At 34.8% G+C, this 18210-nt stretch overlaps 2 protein-coding genes and 1 non-coding gene across 3 annotated transcripts; 2 read left to right on the top strand and 1 right to left on the bottom strand.

Annotated features, from left to right (window-relative positions):
* Positions 1–8049: 8049 nt before the first annotated feature.
* On the top strand, positions 8050–8121 carry TRNAQ-UUG. Its single transcript has one exon. It is a non-coding gene; the product is annotated as a tRNA-Gln (tRNA).
* Positions 8122–8183: 62 nt separating this feature from the next.
* On the top strand, positions 8184–9384 carry LOC113334770 (pentatricopeptide repeat-containing protein At4g38150-like). Its single transcript, XM_026580973.1, has one exon. The coding sequence runs from the start codon at positions 8241–8243 to the stop codon at positions 9183–9185; it is 945 nt and encodes a 314-aa protein (XP_026436758.1). The 5' UTR covers positions 8184–8240; the 3' UTR covers positions 9186–9384.
* A 50-nt stretch (positions 9385–9434) lies between these two features.
* Positions 9435–11884, bottom strand: LOC113334772 (50S ribosomal protein L3-1, chloroplastic-like). Its single transcript, XM_026580974.1, has 2 exons — positions 11156–11884; positions 9435–9984 (listed from the first exon to the last, which is right to left on the bottom strand). Exons 1-2 carry the CDS (start codon positions 11802–11804, stop codon positions 9695–9697), a joined length of 939 nt encoding a protein of 312 aa, XP_026436759.1. The 5' UTR covers positions 11805–11884; the 3' UTR covers positions 9435–9694.
* Between the last annotated feature and the right edge of the window lie 6326 nt (positions 11885–18210).

The raw sequence follows: 18210 nt of genomic DNA, 5'->3' as shown, positions 1-18210 counted from the left end.
ACATTTGATCTCGACCGTCCATCAAGGAAGAGCATAAATAGGATACTAACTCCTTATATAACCATGGATTAGATATTTAGCAATATCCTAAATATAACCAGATTCTCACACAGGCCCAATAGAGATAATTATCATATAAGAAATTATCTTACATTCTCCCACTGGTCCATGTGATAATCTATAAATGGTAATTGCAGGAAACATAAGGCGCGCATAATTGCCAAATAATAACTTTAGTGGTTAAGGTAATACCTTGATCAAATAAGCTATTCATGCGAGTCATAGCGGTTGCACATTGTCTTGTTATCAATATGTTCCCTTCCATGTACCACAACATGAATACCTTGCTCAACTAGGCCTTAAATAGGAGTATCATAATGGTCCGATGATGTCTTTGAGAAAGACGATTTCTGTTAACATTCATCCATTCACATTAATGTATACTAAACATGAATACATAAATAATTCAGAATAACATTAATAAGAGCTCAATGAGTGTCTAAAAGTAAGCACATAAATTAGTTGAGTTCAATAAGCAATTACTCCCACAGACCTGAGATTTTAATCTTTTCTTAAGAGGTCTTAAATGGTATTATTCACTAAGTGCATCTCCGAATGCAATTGTGCTTAATCGATAAATGAACAACTATTGTTTTTGAATTTCCTAATTCACGCATATATACTCAAGGTTCATGTGTTTGTTCCCTTCGTATACATATCGTGCTTTAATGTTGCGAAGCTAAGACGATAAATTTAGGCAATGTATAGACAAACCTTAAGTCTCTAAGTATTGCATTTATAAATATTCAAACTCAATTGTGTGACTAGTATTAATGGATTTTTCCGTTATAGAATCCACACATCCACAAAAATTGAAGTGTGAAAATCCAATCAACTCTTGTTGGGTTTGCTAACTAATTATAAGACATAAGTTAAGATAATTAATATCTCAAAATTCTTGATAGCTTTTCCGTAATTTGTTCTTCGATTCTTAAGGCATTTAGTTAATATATCAACAACTTGTTATAAGTTTCATATCAGAATTAAGACATAATGAAGATTAAATTTATATCTTCTATTCAACATGAAATAAAATCTGTTAAATATATGTTATTATCTCAAAATTCTTCGAATATTCGATATATGCCTTATATGAGAGCTTTAGTAATCCATATGATATTACTATCACATGGTAAGCTTCATTGATATCCTTTATTTCAAAAAAATATAGAGATATGCATAAAGTCAAGATCACTACTCGTAGGTAGTATGTCTTAACATACAAGACCAAGAGTATGAAATTCTCCCACTGATCTTGAGGTATATGCATAAATCTGTAATAATTTCATCCAAAACTTGAAACATTTATAGTTTTTTTGAATTTCATATACCACTATGGGAGGATGCTTAAATTTCATACTTTGATTTTTAAAATTTTTAGACTAAAATTTATAATTAATAAAGGCTATTTTCACATTTAATTAATGTAACACTTAGGTCATACTGAACTACTAATAAAACTATTATAATTCTGAATAAGTCTTTCTTTGACACGAGAGAAAAACTTACTTATAATCAATGCATCGTTTCAGAGTAAAATCTTTGGAAATAAGTCTTGCTTTATACCGTTTAAAATTGCTATTACAGTCGTATTAGGTTAGAAAGACCCACTTTCATACAACTGATTTGTGTCTTTCGAGCAATTAAACAATATCCGAGACTTGACTTTCAACAAATGATTTTTTTTTTTGCTCACATAGCATCAATCCATTAATCAAAAATATTACACATAATATTTGTGAACCTAAAACCGAGTCTTTGTCATTCCATATCAAAATGTAATAAATTCTTGTAAGAAAATCACTGAAACAACATGAATAACTTTCTTTCAATATCTGTTGAGACCTTCTTAATACTGGTTCATGTTGTTATCAAAAAAATTCTTTATTGGCAGTAGTTATATTATGGAGTATTGGATCAGTAATTTGTGGTCTTTCATTATCTAACATTCTGATAATGAAAATATTCACAATATCTGTAGAAATCTTAAATAAAGGGATCATTATCATGATTTCTTGAACAGATATATCCACGTACTCCCACTGATTAAGCCATCATTATGGAATTTATATTTTTGGTTTCAATAAGTCTCATACTACGGTTAGAACATTAAAGAATACCATTTGGATTATTTAGGAAAACCAATGAACCAATAATAGTTTCCAAATCCAATTTTTATTCTTTGGAATGTAAGCCCTCACCTCCAACTGAACAACCATAACTTAAAGGTGATTTAAACTAGGTTTCCAGCCATTCTAGTCCAAAGTGTGTCTTTGAAACTGCTTTACTCGGAAATCTATTTAAATTACACAGTTTTTGAAAGAACATGCATTCACTTATATGTGGTCATTATGCATAACTCATCATGATTCTGACCATTTTCATAAAAGTATGATTTTGCCTTTTGTTATACACCATTATGCCAAGGATAAGTTGGCCTTGTGTATTGAGCAACAAATCCAAACTTTTGGAGATACTACGTAAAAGATTTAGGATATTATCCTGTTTTGTCATACCTTTCAAAATATTCACCACCTTTATCAGACTTTATGATTTTCACTTTCTCTATAAATTGCCTCTCAATTTCAATAATGAATGTTCGAGAAAACATCCACAGATTGAAATTCCTAATGCAATTGATAGATGTACACATTAACGCGAGAAATCATCAGGTGATAAACAATTTTATCTTCCAAAAATGGACCATTAAAAGTCTACAAAATAATCATAATCAACAATTAATAAGGACAAAAGCTGAAATTTATTATAGAGATAAATGACAATTAAGATTACAATAGTTTCATACCTTCAATAAGATTCTCCTGTGGGTAAAACCTTATCATGGAACAATGTGAGACATGAAAAACATCAGTACATATTTTACCTTCTCATACACACAACATTATATTTGTTTAATACCATAACTAGAGTCACCTGTGGGTGAATCTCGTCCTAACATGTATTAACAAACTCAAATAATTCTAATGTTTAACCTAATACATCGGAATAATAGTCACCTATGGGTAGCTATTATTTCACATGTGTATGAAGCATTTAGATAACCTTAATGCTTGTCTAAACGTGTGAACCAAAACTACTTGTGAGCAGTATTTTTCTAATCGTTAAGTCAAACTAAAAGGACTCAAAATATACAACACTTACAAGATAAGAGTTTAGTATCACTGTGGTGATAACTAAACAGTCCAACAAACATGTACAAATGCAAATGTCACACTAACTTTTCTTGTGACATCGCGCGGTCCCATTCAATGATATGTACAAACTTGATCTGATCATAAAATTAGTCGATTATAAACAATTATGAGTAACCCTGAATATCAACTCGCTTTAATTGAAAAATATCCAAATGCATTGAACTTTAAACCAGAATTGAGCATTAAGCAAGTTTATAATTATAATTCAATAATGAAATTTCATTGAAGGAAATTCTTTGAGGCATCACTCATTTAAATCTGATACAAGCTTAAAGATCATGATAAATAACGGATATAGGATGAATTAATATGAAAGGTGTTAATTAAACTTAATGAATATCATTTTCACAAATATGGAGAAAGTTATCAAAAAATAAAACCTCAATTTCCATAGAGGATTCAATAAGTTTTGGCCAATATAATAAAAATATTCATGAAAATATCAAAAAATCGTAATAGGTTACTCAACTCGATAATGAGTTAATTTATGTAAATTTTCTTTTATGCACTTTTAAGAAATAACGTAAATTCATGTGCCGATTATTTAATTACCATAATGTATGATCAGATATTGTACATTTCATTGTTATCTTAAACATGTGAACTCCAATTACCTGTGGGTAATTGTTGTTCTAATACATTTAAGCAAACGATATTATAAGCACTTGACATAATAACGATTATGATTAGAAAAATTATTTGACATCACCGTGGTGATAGCTAAACAACTCAAAAATAATGCGATAATAACTATTAAACCTTGCCTTTACGGCTTGGCGTATTTGTGCTTACAATAAAATTATTATTATTACTAAGATAAAACACTCTAGTATCACTGTGGTGATAACTAAAGAATTATGACCTAAGAATATTAAGCACAATAATTTTATACGTACAATTGAAATTATCATCAACATTGGGATAAAAGTGAAACATAATGACACAAGACACCCTCAAGATTCAAATCAACTCATATCCATAATGTATGATCAACAATCATATCAGTCAATGTTTTCTTAAATACATGAACTCCAATTTCCTGTGGATAAATTCTGTTCTAATATATTTAAGAGAATCAATATTACAGGCATTTGAAAAAATTGTGATCATGGCCAAAAGTGATTTGACATCACTGTGGTGATAGCCAATCAATTAAAATAATGCCATTATCACATGATGTCAATAACTGCAAAACCTACACTTTACGGTTTGGAAATGCATGCTTATAATAATATTATGATTATATTGAGATATAACACTCTAGCATCACTGTGGTGATAACTAAAGAGTCCCATAATAATTTCAAGTATAATCTCATGAAATCAAAAAAGAAAAACAATAATATGAGGGAAATTATACCCTCACGCACAAATACACAAACCATATCATAATGTACCCACAAATTTAATAGTGTCAAACATGGTTTTGATCATAAAATTTATAATGAAACTCGATAAACAATCGTTTTATTGTTTCAATAAAACGGAAACGTAAATTAATTTACAATAAAAATTGGTTTCATTAGTTTTAAAATTAATACTGTGAATTCCGTGGAAAACACAAGTACATCCTTCTTTTCTTTTTCGCTGTTGGTGATTGATATCCACAATGACTGCATCTAAGATGTCTTCGAGTTCTTTTCTAATTCTTTTTTTCTTGGTTATTGTTTCCTTCTCGCGTAAGTAGTAAAGCCTTAATTTCTCCATATCTCTTCATTTGACTCTGTTTTTAGCCTATATGTTATAAATGCGTTTAAGAGTTCAACTTTCAACAGTACTTACATTTCAATTCTAACTGTTGTATTTTTCTTTTGAACTATATGATGAACATATAGATGTCGCATTAAGTAAGGAATGGTCAATCAAATAACTAACTATAGCAGTGGGAGTTTCTAGTGTCGTGTAACAAAAGTACAGTAGAAATGTGTCATTTTACTCAAGACAAGGGTTGTTTTAATCATATTACTATTGTATAATTGATACGTTAATGTTTCCATATTATATACTGTAGAGATGGCTGCACCAGCATATGTGCCACAGTGTATAGGAGGGGAGTCGCGAAGGTCATTAGGGGAATGTGTTACTGGTGCCGGGCCTGTTGGCTGTAAAGATAGAAACCTGTTTTGAGGCATACTCATATTTTTCGAGGCATACTAAATGATGGTACCATCCAGGGTATCTTTATAAGGGGTGTCTAAACCATACCAAAATTACTAGGTTATCCTTTAATTAGATTAGATTACTTAATTGCCTTTCAATTTAATTAAAAACTTAAATTAAAACTAATTAGATTACTTAAATGCCCTTTGACTAAATTAAAACCTAAACTAAAACTAATCAAAACAAAAACAAAAAACAATCAACATTCTTTCTTTTCTAATTTTTCTTCTTCCTTCTTCTCCGTTTGAGAAGTGCGAAATCCGAACGCCGACTGCAGTTAGATGTATATTAGAAAGTATTTATAACAAACTCATCTTGTTTGTGATAGATTCGTGTATGTTTAATCGATTAAATTTGATTTAGAAGATGAAATTAGGGTTACAGATGTAGTTTCGGGCCAAAATTATCAGACGAACCTAGGCTTTAGAAGATCAGTTCGTCTGATTTTGTAAATATAATTTTGAGCCGAACATCACATCTGTATTAGGTTCGGATGATTCGTCTTTGGTGGATTTTCGACCGAACACACGAGTTGAGTAGGCACATAAATTTCATGATATTCGGCCGATTTTAGTACTCCTATATTTTGAGCCGAACATTGCACTGTGTTAGGTTCGTCTGACTCGACTCTAGTGGATTTTCGTCCGAACGCATGACAATTGTACAAAAGCCAAACCTTAAGCTTTCGGAAGTTCGGCTAATTCGATGGGTGTACACTTAGAGCCGAACTTTGGACTTGGGTAGAAATTGAAGTTGCACTGTAATGTTCGGCTGACATAATTTGAGCCGAACATTACACTGTAACTCGGAAAAAAAACAACGATATGTTCGGTTATCTAATGAAAGAGATCGAACAAGGCGAACCGTTCTTCCCTGTTGCAAAGTTCGGCTCTTATATGTCAGCCGATCCCAATACTGAACTTCGAAAAAGTTCGTAAAAATTCAATTTTTTGGAGAATTGAAGCGAAAAAAAAGAGATTAGATGTCGTATACGAGTATACATAGGAGAAGGTTCTTCATCAATGTATTCGTTCTCTAGATTTGGCTCATAAAAACCATCATCTTGAGTTTTAGGTTGAGGTTGAGTTAAAGTTAAAGTAAATCATTCTCATAATCCAAAAAAATGGCCAAATCCGGATCATTGTTTTAGTTGATGTGTATTATATTGTCTTTAGGAAATGAAGATTCTCCCGGATCATCCATTTTGAATCACAAAAATCTCCCAAATCTCAAAAGCCCTAATTGTTTTTTTTCCACTTCTTCCTCCTCTCTCAAAAACCCCACTCTCACTCAAAAATCAGATTTTTTCAATTAGTATAGCACTAACAACTTAACTTAGTCAATCATTAACATTATTGGTTAATCTAAAATAATTAATACTAATTAAATATGAGTAGTTATGCTATTATCAAAAAGGATGGATAAGGGGTGTTGATATTTTTTATTTAATGACTCTATTTTGGCATTACTCACTATGTCTCAAAAAAATTCAGTATGCCTCGAAACAGATTTCTAAAGATAGATGTACCAAATCATGCGAGGATAGTGGGCTTCAACGGTTAGCCTCTTATTGTTCACAAGGGGCCGAGTGCTGGTGTTGCTGTTCTTCTAAACCTCCGACCCCGCCACCTCCTTCCCTCCGCCTCCTTCGCCATCCCCACCGCCTCCTTCGCGCTCTCCACCACCTCCGTCCCCTCCTCCACCATCTCCACCACCTCCTCCCCCTCCGCCTCCTTCGCCATCCCCACCACCTCCTTTGCGCTCTCCACCACCTCCTCCTTCGCCATCTCCACCACCTCCGTTGCCTCCACCTACATCCCCATGCTCACCAATCCAAAGTTGTCCAGCAGAGCTGGAAATATCAGCAGCGGATCAGGAACCATGCAAGTACATTCTGTCACCATCAACTGGCATTAGTTTATATTCCTTGGCTGCAGCGTGATTTAGTGTTGTTTGAATCCGTGTTAACAAATGTAATGAGTATTTTATTTCTTATTTATATCAAAGACTGCCTTTGCTGTAGTATGTATGCAATAGGTACTGGGGAGTGGGGATCATAAAAACAGCAGCTGAAATTCATAATAATAACAACAAACATGCTATTTTTCATACTTATCCTGGATCCTGATAAGTTGGAGGAATTACTCGGAATGTCGTGTATAACTTTACGATTTTTCGAGTAAACCTTGAAGAAGGATGTAAAATATGGAAATGTTACCCGAGTTAGGTATGTCCGTGGGTAAGAGGGATTCACCCCCACGGAACGTGTCTTGACTTGTGTGATCATATGAAAATTCCAACTTTACTGACAATTTGGTAAAGTTGATAAGCCGCAATGCAGAATACTCTGAATAGAGATATATGGCTGGCAGTTTGGCACCGATCTAACTTAATTTTATTAAGAATACTTCAAAATAAAAATTCCAGCAATCATACTTGCCTTGGAAGTACCGATTACAAAATTTACTTTGACTGATTTGCACCCAATAATCCTGAGACCACTCTCTATATATACTGTGCCATTCTGCCAATGCGAGTCCGATATTGTGCTTGATTAGTTTGGCAAGGGGTTGATGAGATTAGAGGTTTTATTTTAAACAAAAACCATCACAAGCGGTTCTATGGTGTAGTGGTTAGCACTCAGGACTTTGAATCCTGCGACCTGGGTTCGACTCCCGGTAGGACCTCTTTTTTTTTTTTTTTCTAGTTTTGTTTGGCCTTTTACAGCTTTTATAGCCTAGCCAAAGTGAGAGGGTTCTACACTCTTCTTCCTCTCCTAGTTTCCTTTTTGTTGTTTCAATCAGCAATGGCAGCAGCTGCTTTTCTTCTTTCTCGTTCCTCTCTACATGCCAAAATTCCCCTCTCCTTCCTCCTTAAACCCATCTCATCCAATTGCTTCTCTACAATTGTATCGCTGAAAGCTCCGTTACTACCAATACCCGCTGCTGCTGCTTCTACTACTCGTCTAATTTCTTACACAAACCTCCACTCAAACCCTCTCCAAACAAGATTCTATAGTTCCAAATCCAACACTAACAGCCCGGTATCATTCCCTTCCTCATCCGACTCAGAATCCGATGAGGACCATGAAGAAGTTTCAGACAAAAAGAAGAACAAGACGGTGACAAGCAAACTTCCACCACCTTATGATCCATTCAGCAAGAAACCAGTAATTGAAGAACCCAAAGACCCCAAAAACCTTCAGGAGATATTTCACAAGATGAGGACAACAGACGGTCTAATGAATAGCGCAGTCAAGATGTTTGATGCTTTGTCTAAAGACGGTCTCACACATGAAGCTATGGAGTTGTTTGGTATTATCAAAGACAAAGGAAATATGCCCGAAGTTGTAGCTCATACTGCTGTCATTGAGGCGTATGCTAATGCTGGTCATTCTAGGGAGGCACTTAAGGTTTACATGCGGATGCTTGCTGCTGGTATCAAACCCAATGCGTACACTTATACTGTTCTCATTAAGGGACTTGCCAAGGATGGTAAACTGGCAGATGCTAAGAAGTACATTCTGGAGATGATGAACAGAGGAATTTGGCCCAATGTGGGGACATATACGACCGTATTTGAAGCTTTTGCTAAGGAGGAAAAGATGGAGGAGTGTAAGGAATTGCTGGAGCAGATGAAGGCTAAGAGGTTCGTTGTTACCGCGGCCGATGAGGATAAAGTCAGGGAACATCTCACCACCAATAGGGGACAGGTATATAGAAACATCATGGGTCTTCTCTTCGCCAAATAAATGGTACAGATAAGGAGAAGAATGATCAGGCAGCCTCTCCATGAACAGGAGTTTTAATGTTGCTAGGTAGTAGCTAATAGTAGAAGTTTTTTTTTCTTTTTTGTCTTTTGCAAACAAGTAATGTTTAATGACAAAGTGACCAGCAAATCTTAACATGTAGTTTGAACGGCTAGCATCTTTCATAATGTCTTTGATTTCATAACGAGGTGTTTATTACCTAGACATAAAACCAGACCAAAGAACAACACATTTCAAACTGAAATTGTCTGCATTACTTGTGGGAAAATGTACAAAAAGAACAAAGTGCACTTAGGTTAGGCCTCAACTCCTTCAGCTTTATAATGTTACAAAAAAAAGCTCTCAGTTAACAGAAACTTAAACATGACCTTCTACTAAACATCATACAGAACGACATGAGGATGAACTGAGCACAATTATCTTCTTATAAACATAGAAAATGAATGCCAAAGAACAAAAAGAATTACAGGGAGACAACTATGCGGCTTGATCTAATTCTTGGGAATGTTGACACCAACAATCTTTGCAGGTGCTATGCGCAAAAGATTTCCTGGTTTACCAGGTAGTGCCCCTTTAATCATAATGATTCTGAGATCATTGTCAATCTTGATAATGGGGAGCTTTCGGATTTTGGTTTTAGTTCCTCCCATTCTCCCAGGCATCTTCTTTCCTTTGTACACATGTCCTGGTGTTGTTCCAGCACCAATGGATCCCAATTGCCTGTGACTCTTAGAACCGTGAGTCATTTGTCCTCTCTTAAAATTCCACCTTTTGATACCCCCTACAAAATATTTAAAAATAAACAATAAAAATGAGAAAGTATACACAAAGAAAACAATGAACCCAGTAATACCACTCCTGTCCAGTCCACTCTCTCAGAACAAGAAAGATCCAAATAACCTAACCATAAAATTTACGTTCTAATGCTCATCATCCTGCTCATCATCCTAAACGTAATACATGTACCTACAAGTGCTGTCCCGGAGTCTGAAACTGTGACACGTTTAACACTACCAACTCTGCAACTCAAAGAAATACAGTTCTAAGCCAGCATACAGCAAGAACTATGATTATTGCCAAGCCTGACTATGCATTTATGCCGACACCCTAAGCACACATTCTTGGTCAAACGAGAGAGAATCCATAACAACTTTCTTATACTCATCTTTCTAAAAACAGCATCGAGCATATATACGACAAGCAAAAAAGAGAATAATGGATGAATAATGGATAATAATTGATAATGGATGCACACGTAACACCACCAATGCTGCAACTCGAGATCACAAGTCACAACATATGTAAGAGGCAAATCAATATCAATTTGAAGTTTTAAACAAGCAAAAAAGAGAGAAAGCAAGTTATAGTTATTCTCAGGTCTGACATGCCACTAAAATTCCCAACATAAATCTTACTTGACAGGCTTCAAGTTTACTTAAAACCCTTTCAGTCATGTCTAGTTGGTTAACCGGAATGGGAACCATACTTCTGCGAATGTGAGCATCTATATACTCTTCTGAATATGTTTATCCCGAATACTTGACATACTTTGTATTACTCAAAACCCACAAGATTCATGTTTCTACTTGGTTATCTGGAGTCAAAATTGTATCATTAAGAATGTCACTATCTGTACTCTTACTGATCTGTTTGAATACATCCAGAATCATAATATTAATGTGATTACACCTCTAATTTCTATCAACATCCTATATCAGCTACCAATCTTGAATTCTTATATTAATGGGTTGGTCAGAGTCCTTGGCAATTGTCAACTGAAACACCCATTATACACATATTAGCTTACCCTAACTAAAAAACAATCCCAAATACCCTCAATGTAGAGCTACAATTAGTGTAATGTCCCCAAATTCATCAATACTAACAACCATATAATCCATAAAATTAACTCAAAATGAAATGAAAGTAATAGAAACGGCAAATGATAATACCTTGAAAACCCTTTCCAATAGTAGTTCCAGAGACATCAACAAGATCACCCTCCTTAAAAATTTCTTCAACAACCAATTTCTGATTAGGTTCAAACCCTTCAATATCAGTAAGCCTAAACTCTTGTAAATGTCTCAATGGAATTGCACCAATCTTATTCAAATGACCCATTTCAGGTTTCTTTAATTTCTTATCTCTAACCCTTCTGTACCCAATCTGAACAGCATCATATCCATCAGTTGCTTCTGTCTTAATCTGAGTAACAATATTTCCTTCTCTAAAACCAACAACAGTAACGGGAACTACTTTACCACCAACTGGTTCGAAATAAGTCATCATTCCCAATTTAGTTCCCATAACTCCTATCCCCGCATCTACACTCATCATCTTCACACTCATTCTCTTGTTCTTACTAGTTTTAGCTGGTGATGAAGAAGATGGAGTGGAGGAGGAGAAGAGGGAGTGGCGGAGTGATGAGTAATTTAGTGGTGATGATTTTAGTACTGAGCAACTGATTCTACGAGATGAAGAGGAGGAACGAGTAGGGTTTACAAATGAACATGATGTAGTGGTGGTGAGTTTAGAAGAGGAAGAAGATTTCTTTGTTGATGAGAGACGGAAGCTCGGGGAAATGGAAGAGACCGCGGCCATGAATCTGGTGGTGGTGGTGATTGCTGTGGAGAGAAGGAGAAACTAGAGAAGAAACAGAGGGAGAAATAAGGATTATCTTCTTGTTATCTCTCTCTATATCTACTTATCTTTGAATTGAGAACTAGAGAAGGGCCAGCCAACCGGTTAGCTGAGAAGAAAAAAGGCACTCCAACCAGCCCGTCGAATAGTTATGTACCTCGCTGAGAAGACGGATTAAGCCCGTCTAACACCTTTTTTTCTTTTTTCTTTTTTTTGAATACACGGAGGTTACTTAAAAAAGCCTATTATTGAGGCTTTACAATTCAATAGAGGGGATTCATTCCTAGTCCAAAAAACTGGTTATGGGGTATTTTTGATTCAATACCAAATATTTAAAATACCCTTCAACTAAAATAAAACCTAAGAAACTAAAATCAAAACCTATCTTCTTCTAAACTTCCCCTCCTTCATCGATGTAAATCCTTCGCTTGTTTTTTTTCTTCTTCTTTCTAACTGAGATCATTTTATCATCTTAGATTTAGCCACGATTCGAAAAACTTGTTGTAATAGGATTGTAAATCACTTACGGTTAGGTATTCTTAATTTCCTAACCGTAAACTAGTTCTCTGAAACTATTATGGTTAGCAAACTAAGAACTTCTAACCGTAAAAAAGGAAAAACAAAAACAAAAGAAATTTGTAGGTGTTACGGTTAGATTTGTAACCGTAACCAGGTTTACGGCTGATACGACTTTCCTGGAACCTGGCCGTAAAAAAATCCTAAACTAATAGGAAAGTTTGAAGTTTTTGAATGGATTTAACCGTAAATCTTTAATTACCTAGCTAAACGTGTTCTAATTAAGATGAAATATCTTGTTTGTAAGCATTTACCTAATTTCCTTTAATTACCTAGTTTTGTGGATCACAAGACCTATGGTTTGGTTTCTTATTACCAACAAGACAAACATACACGGTTGCTTTGTTTACCAACCGAGAAACTTGGCCGTAACTGATCAATGATTGGGTGTTTTTCTTTTTTTTTTATAGAACCTGGCCATAATTAATTTATGGTTTTTTTTTCTCTTTTTTACCTAGCCGTAACGGGTTTCTTTTCAACTTGGGTTTTCACCAAATTTTCTCAATTACGGTTAGGAGTTCATCGCCACCTAGCCGTAAATTTGTCTTACGGTTGATTAGGAGTGGAAATATCCAACCGTAAATCTGTTTGAAAAAGAAAAGAAAAACTCCATCTTTTGTGTACTTTTAACCAATTTGGTTTCTCTATCATATAAGGATTCACCCGCTTTCTCACTGAAATCACTTGAGTAAATCAAAATTTAGGGTTTTTTTTTTTTTAAAAAAAATCAGTTTAAACGAGGGATATTTAATCATTATAAAATTATTTTAGATAAGGGGTTTTTGAAATTACTTATGAGTGACCCATTTTTGTCCTATTAGGTGACACCCCTCTATTAGAATGTGACGCCCCAATAATAGCTTTCTACTTAAAGGAAATAATTCTGCATTTCTACTGTCCAAGTTGATTTTTATTGGTGGTTGAAGTGACATGCCAGTTGATTATTGATGTTACTGAGAGGGGACAATTGCAAGGTATTCAAGTGGTGGAAAATGGAGTTAATTAAGATTTCACATTTGTAATTCGCCGTCGGGATGGGCTGTCGTAAGTTTAACAAATTAATAAAGATATTTCCTAATAATTAACTAGTAGAATAGCGGTAGTAAAGATCGTTCTCAAAGAGAACTGTGTAATTGATAGGTTATTTGTATCAGCAAAATAAAATAAATAACAAAGGGGGTTTTGGTTGTAAGATAAATAAAAGGACAATAAGAAAGAAAAATGATGATCAAGGAATCCTTCGTCGTTACCAAACGATAGCTGGATTAGTATACTTATCTATCATTCGTAAGAACCATTCATCACCAATCGTAGAATAACATCTAGATCAGTGTTATCTCCAAAACTCCTTTTACCACGGATACTAAAGCTCTCCAATGTCATATTCTATCCAACCGAACCACCAAGTAGTAGCTCACTCAAGGTGTAATCCAATCGAACGCTTTAAGCTTTGTGAATTAAGTTAATCCCAGTAGTTAAACTCTTATCTCAAGGTTTACTTGATGGTGTTGTTTTTACACACGATTGATCCACATTATCAATAGCTTTAACAAAATTGATCTTACTAGTTTTTGGAGCGTCTATTCTCTTATAGCCCATACCACGTGTATCACGATGTTCTTTACATGCTCCAATCATAGAAGATAATTTAGTAGATCTAGAATTGAATCTACTAAGATTCTCTTCCAGTGATTTCACTTTATTAAGAGCAGCTGCAAGGTCAGTCTCCAAGGATTTTTCTTTGGCGAGAAGACTGAGTTATTTGTCATTAAAACATTTTTGTTGAGAGTCATACCTTGCTTCAGCATCTGCAAGTCTTTCTTTCAACACAGAGAGATTTCGAAGAAGATTATCACATTCGGACCTTTTTGTGCGTACATCTTCTTCACGATCTTTAACGATAAATTTTAGGAGATTATATCCACCGTCATATCCTCTAAAGAGTTTCCTCAATTTTCTGTTTTCTTGACAAAGAGGAGCCATGTACTTACTCAAGCAAGTTGACCTTTTTTCTTTCAAGGCACGGTCGAACAACTTGATATATTGAGAGACTTCCTCATCAATACTCCGTCATTCTTCTGAATTAATGTCATCTGAAAGATCATTCAACTTCTCGTCAAGATATTTTTCCCAGTCGAATGCTGATTCAGTCAAGGAATAGGAGATAGAGTTATTCTCAGAAGCTTCAGAACCTTGTGACTCACATGAGTGTCTTTTGACTGATGTTGCGTTATCAGAGATGATATTATCCATAGAGTCAGATCGCTACAAACACAGACTTGTAAGGTCTTAAACGTGTTTGCCTGCTCTGATACCAATTGAACACGCGGGGGTCTAACAACCACACCCAATATTTCGCTTAGCAATCTGTATGGACAAACTCCAATATACTTTCTAGAGAATCAACTAGACAGTCAGACTCAATCTAGATAAAAGTACATCAAAGAGTTTTATATCTCAATCTCTTGATTTGATCTATACTCAAGCAAATAGAAATCTGCGAGTCTTTATCAAAGAGAGATAACTTGGATGGTATCAAAGACCAATATCCAAGTGTCAATCAAGTTAAATCAACAACGAAAAGGTCGGATATTCTAATTGATTGAACAACGCACAACCTATGATATTTCAATTATATAACCAAATATAACGCAGAAAAGAAATAACACAGACACCAGAATTTTGTTAACGAGGAAACCGCAAATGCAGAAAAACCCCGGAACCTAGTCCAGATTGAACACACACTGTATTAAGCCGCTACAGACACTAGCCTAATCCAAACTAACTTCCGTCTGGACTGTAGTTGAACCCCAAACAAACTCACACTGATCCAAGGTATAGTTATGCTCCTACGTCTCTGATCCCAGCAGGATACTACGTACTTGCTTCCCTTAGCTGATCTCACCCACAACCAAGAGTTGCTACGACTCTAAGTCGAAGACTTTAATAAACAAATCTGTATCACACAGAAAAGTCTACAGTAATAGATAAATCCGTCTCCCACGAATATATCTACGAGTTTTTTTCTGTCTGTTGATAAATCAAGGTGAACAGGAACCAATTGGTAATCCGAACTTATATTCCCGAAGAACAACCTAATATTATCAATCACCTCACAATAGTCTTAATCGACGCAACGAAAAAAGATATTGTGGAATCACAAACGATGAGACAGAGATATTTGTGATTACTTTTTATCTTGCCTGTCGGAGATAGAAATCTCAAGACAATTATTCCAATTGTACTCGTACGATAGAAATATCAAGATCAGATCACACAACTACAAGAAAGTAGTATCGGTCTGGCTTCACAATCCCAATGAAGTCTTTAAGTCGTTAACCTAGTTTAGAAGAAGAAACCAAAGGTTAAAGGAGAATCAACTCTAGCTTAGCACAACTAGTATCACACAAAATGTGTGGGGATTAGGTTTCCCAGTTGCTAGAGTTCTCCCTTATATAGTCTTCAAATCAGGGTTTGCAATCAATGTTGGCTTGGTAACAAAGCATTCTATATTCACCGTTAGATGAAAACCTGATTAGATTCAATCTAATATTTATCAACCGTTAGATCGAAAACATAACTTGTTATACAAAAATAAAATGCACTTTTCTAGGCTTGTGTAACCGTACACAAACTTGTACTTTAGTTGGTTCAACAATAGTTAACCAAATGGTTAGCCATATGATAATTTTCGTATCAACCATATTCTTCTTCACCATAACTAGTTCAAATGACTCAAATGAACTAGTTAGAGAGTTGTTCAATTGCAAGGAAATCTTATGTAATACACAAGACACAATTGAAGCAAAAACGATATGATTCACTCGAATCGGTTCATGAACTATATAGCCACGGTTTTCAATTGCATTCCTTAGTTAATATGAATAAGTTCGCAAACATCGCTTTTAGATATAACCTACTCAAGTTCGCGGACTGGGTTCGCGGGCTTAAGTTCCCGGATGGAGTTTACAATCTCCAGCATAAATTCTCGGGTTTGAAAACTTCGCCAGTTCGCGGACTGGGTTCGCGGACTTAGCTCACGCACTACTCCGGTTCACTTGATCAACAAAGTTCGCAAACTTCGGTTCAAGGAATAAGGACTTATACATATATGTGTTTCCACAACAATGCTTATATCCTCCAATGGTTATATAATCTAAACTCTCATTTCAATCATTGAAACATTCTCAGAGGATGTTATATAGTTGTTATTCACAAACCATTTTTCGTCAGAGAAATTTTCAAAGTGATTGAAACAGAACATGACTTTCGTCACTAGGTAAATATGAACTTGGCTAAAGCGAAAGCTTACCAACACATATTTTGAGAAATAGATAGGTGAGATAAACTCGGATCGAAATACCAAATGTGTACAATCTAAGTCTATATAGCAAAACTACTTTTGTCTCAAGATAGGAGATAAATAGACTTTTGACTGATAGATAAGTTCAAGTATCCAAATACCTTTTAGTCGATGAAGATCCACAGTTCCTTGAGTAGTCCTTCGTCTTGTATGATGATTGCCATGGAGTTCTTGAGCTCAACTACACTTTCTATCCTAGTCTGAGACCTTAGCTATAGTAGACTAGAAATCAAGACTTATAGTTTTGATCACTAACATTGACAAACATGCTTGAGATAGTAACGCATGTGAGTTCGACCGAGCAATGCTCTAACATTTGGTACCGTTCAAGGGATTTCTCTTGTATTCAATTAGACTCGCAGATTTCTATTTGCTTGAGTAAGAATTGAATCGAGAAAGAGAGATATAACTCTTTGATATACTTTATTAAGATTGAGTCTATTTCATTCTCTTGAAAGTATATTGGAGTTAGTCCGTACAGATTTCTAAGCGAAATATTGGGTGAGGTTGTTGTAGCCCCGCTTTTTCTGTATTCTTTTTAAAAATAACATGAATAATTTTCATTCTACTCATGTACAGGGGGAAAATTCAAAATACAAATCATAATTCCCACTTTACTCATTGAACAAATAGAACAATCGAGTAAGGTGAGAAAAGTTATGTGGAGTGCATTACCTGGGGAGTTGCATATGCAAAACCCAAAAAAAATGGCAATCGTATAAGCCAACCTTAATCAACCTGCAAAACACAAATAACATTAGAGTTTCCATATATAAAACCCAAAGAACAAAAAACTTTAAAAAAATATGTAAAGAAAACGTTGTGCAAAAATATCTTTGGGAATAAAAATTGGTTCACATACTATTTCAAGGAAACTTTGCAGATGGAAAGGGGAAGAATGGGTGATCTTCATGTGGCAGGCTAGGGAAAAATGAGATGCTTTTACATTTTTGAACCAGATGGAAGATTATTTTGTTAGAATCTTCAAGAACATTTTTTGAAACCACTTTCTCATGCTGCTTGATGAAGACAGTTTTGTTAGAATAATAAGAATAAGAACAATTCTCCAAGGAAGAGAGATTGAAAAGGAAACGTTATTAAAAAGAGGAATGTAATTCTACTCATCCGTACGTAATGAAATTTCTACTCAGCCATGCATAATAAATGGGGATAATATTTAGTAGGACATGCACGAATAAATAAGGATTAAATATCACTGTTTGCTTCTTTTAATTAGAAATACTTACCTAATTTCTGCGAAGAAATTCTAGGTCTTTTTCATCTCGGCAAACGTTACAAAGTGGTCCATCATAAATGGGGCTAATGTTTACTTTCCTAATTAAAGCTTACCGTTTTATTTTTTTTGGATAGAAATATTTACCTAATTTTTTCGCTCCTAATAATTGCATTCCTATATTTACTTCCCTA

This window comes from Papaver somniferum, unplaced genomic scaffold (genome assembly GCF_003573695.1).
Source record: "Papaver somniferum cultivar HN1 unplaced genomic scaffold, ASM357369v1 unplaced-scaffold_137, whole genome shotgun sequence".
NCBI lineage: Eukaryota > Viridiplantae > Streptophyta > Magnoliopsida > Ranunculales > Papaveraceae > Papaver > Papaver somniferum.
Note: the sequence above shows the minus strand (reverse complement) of the source record. Positions and strands in the feature narration are given on the sequence as shown.

What these genes read in the sequence shown, in the direction of transcription:
- LOC113334770 (XM_026580973.1), top strand. Translation starts at nt 8,241, where the DNA reads ATGGCAGCAGCTGCTTTTCTTCTTTCTCGTTCCTCTCTACATGCCAAA.
- LOC113334772 (XM_026580974.1), bottom strand. Translation starts at nt 11,804, where the DNA reads ATGGCCGCGGTCTCTTCCATTTCCCCGAGCTTCCGTCTCTCATCAACA. An exon ending in TATTGGAAAGGGTTTTCAAG is followed by an intron (nt 9,985 to 11,155) that starts GTATTATCATTT and finishes AATATTTTGTAG; the next exon opens with GGGGTATCAAAAGGTGGAAT.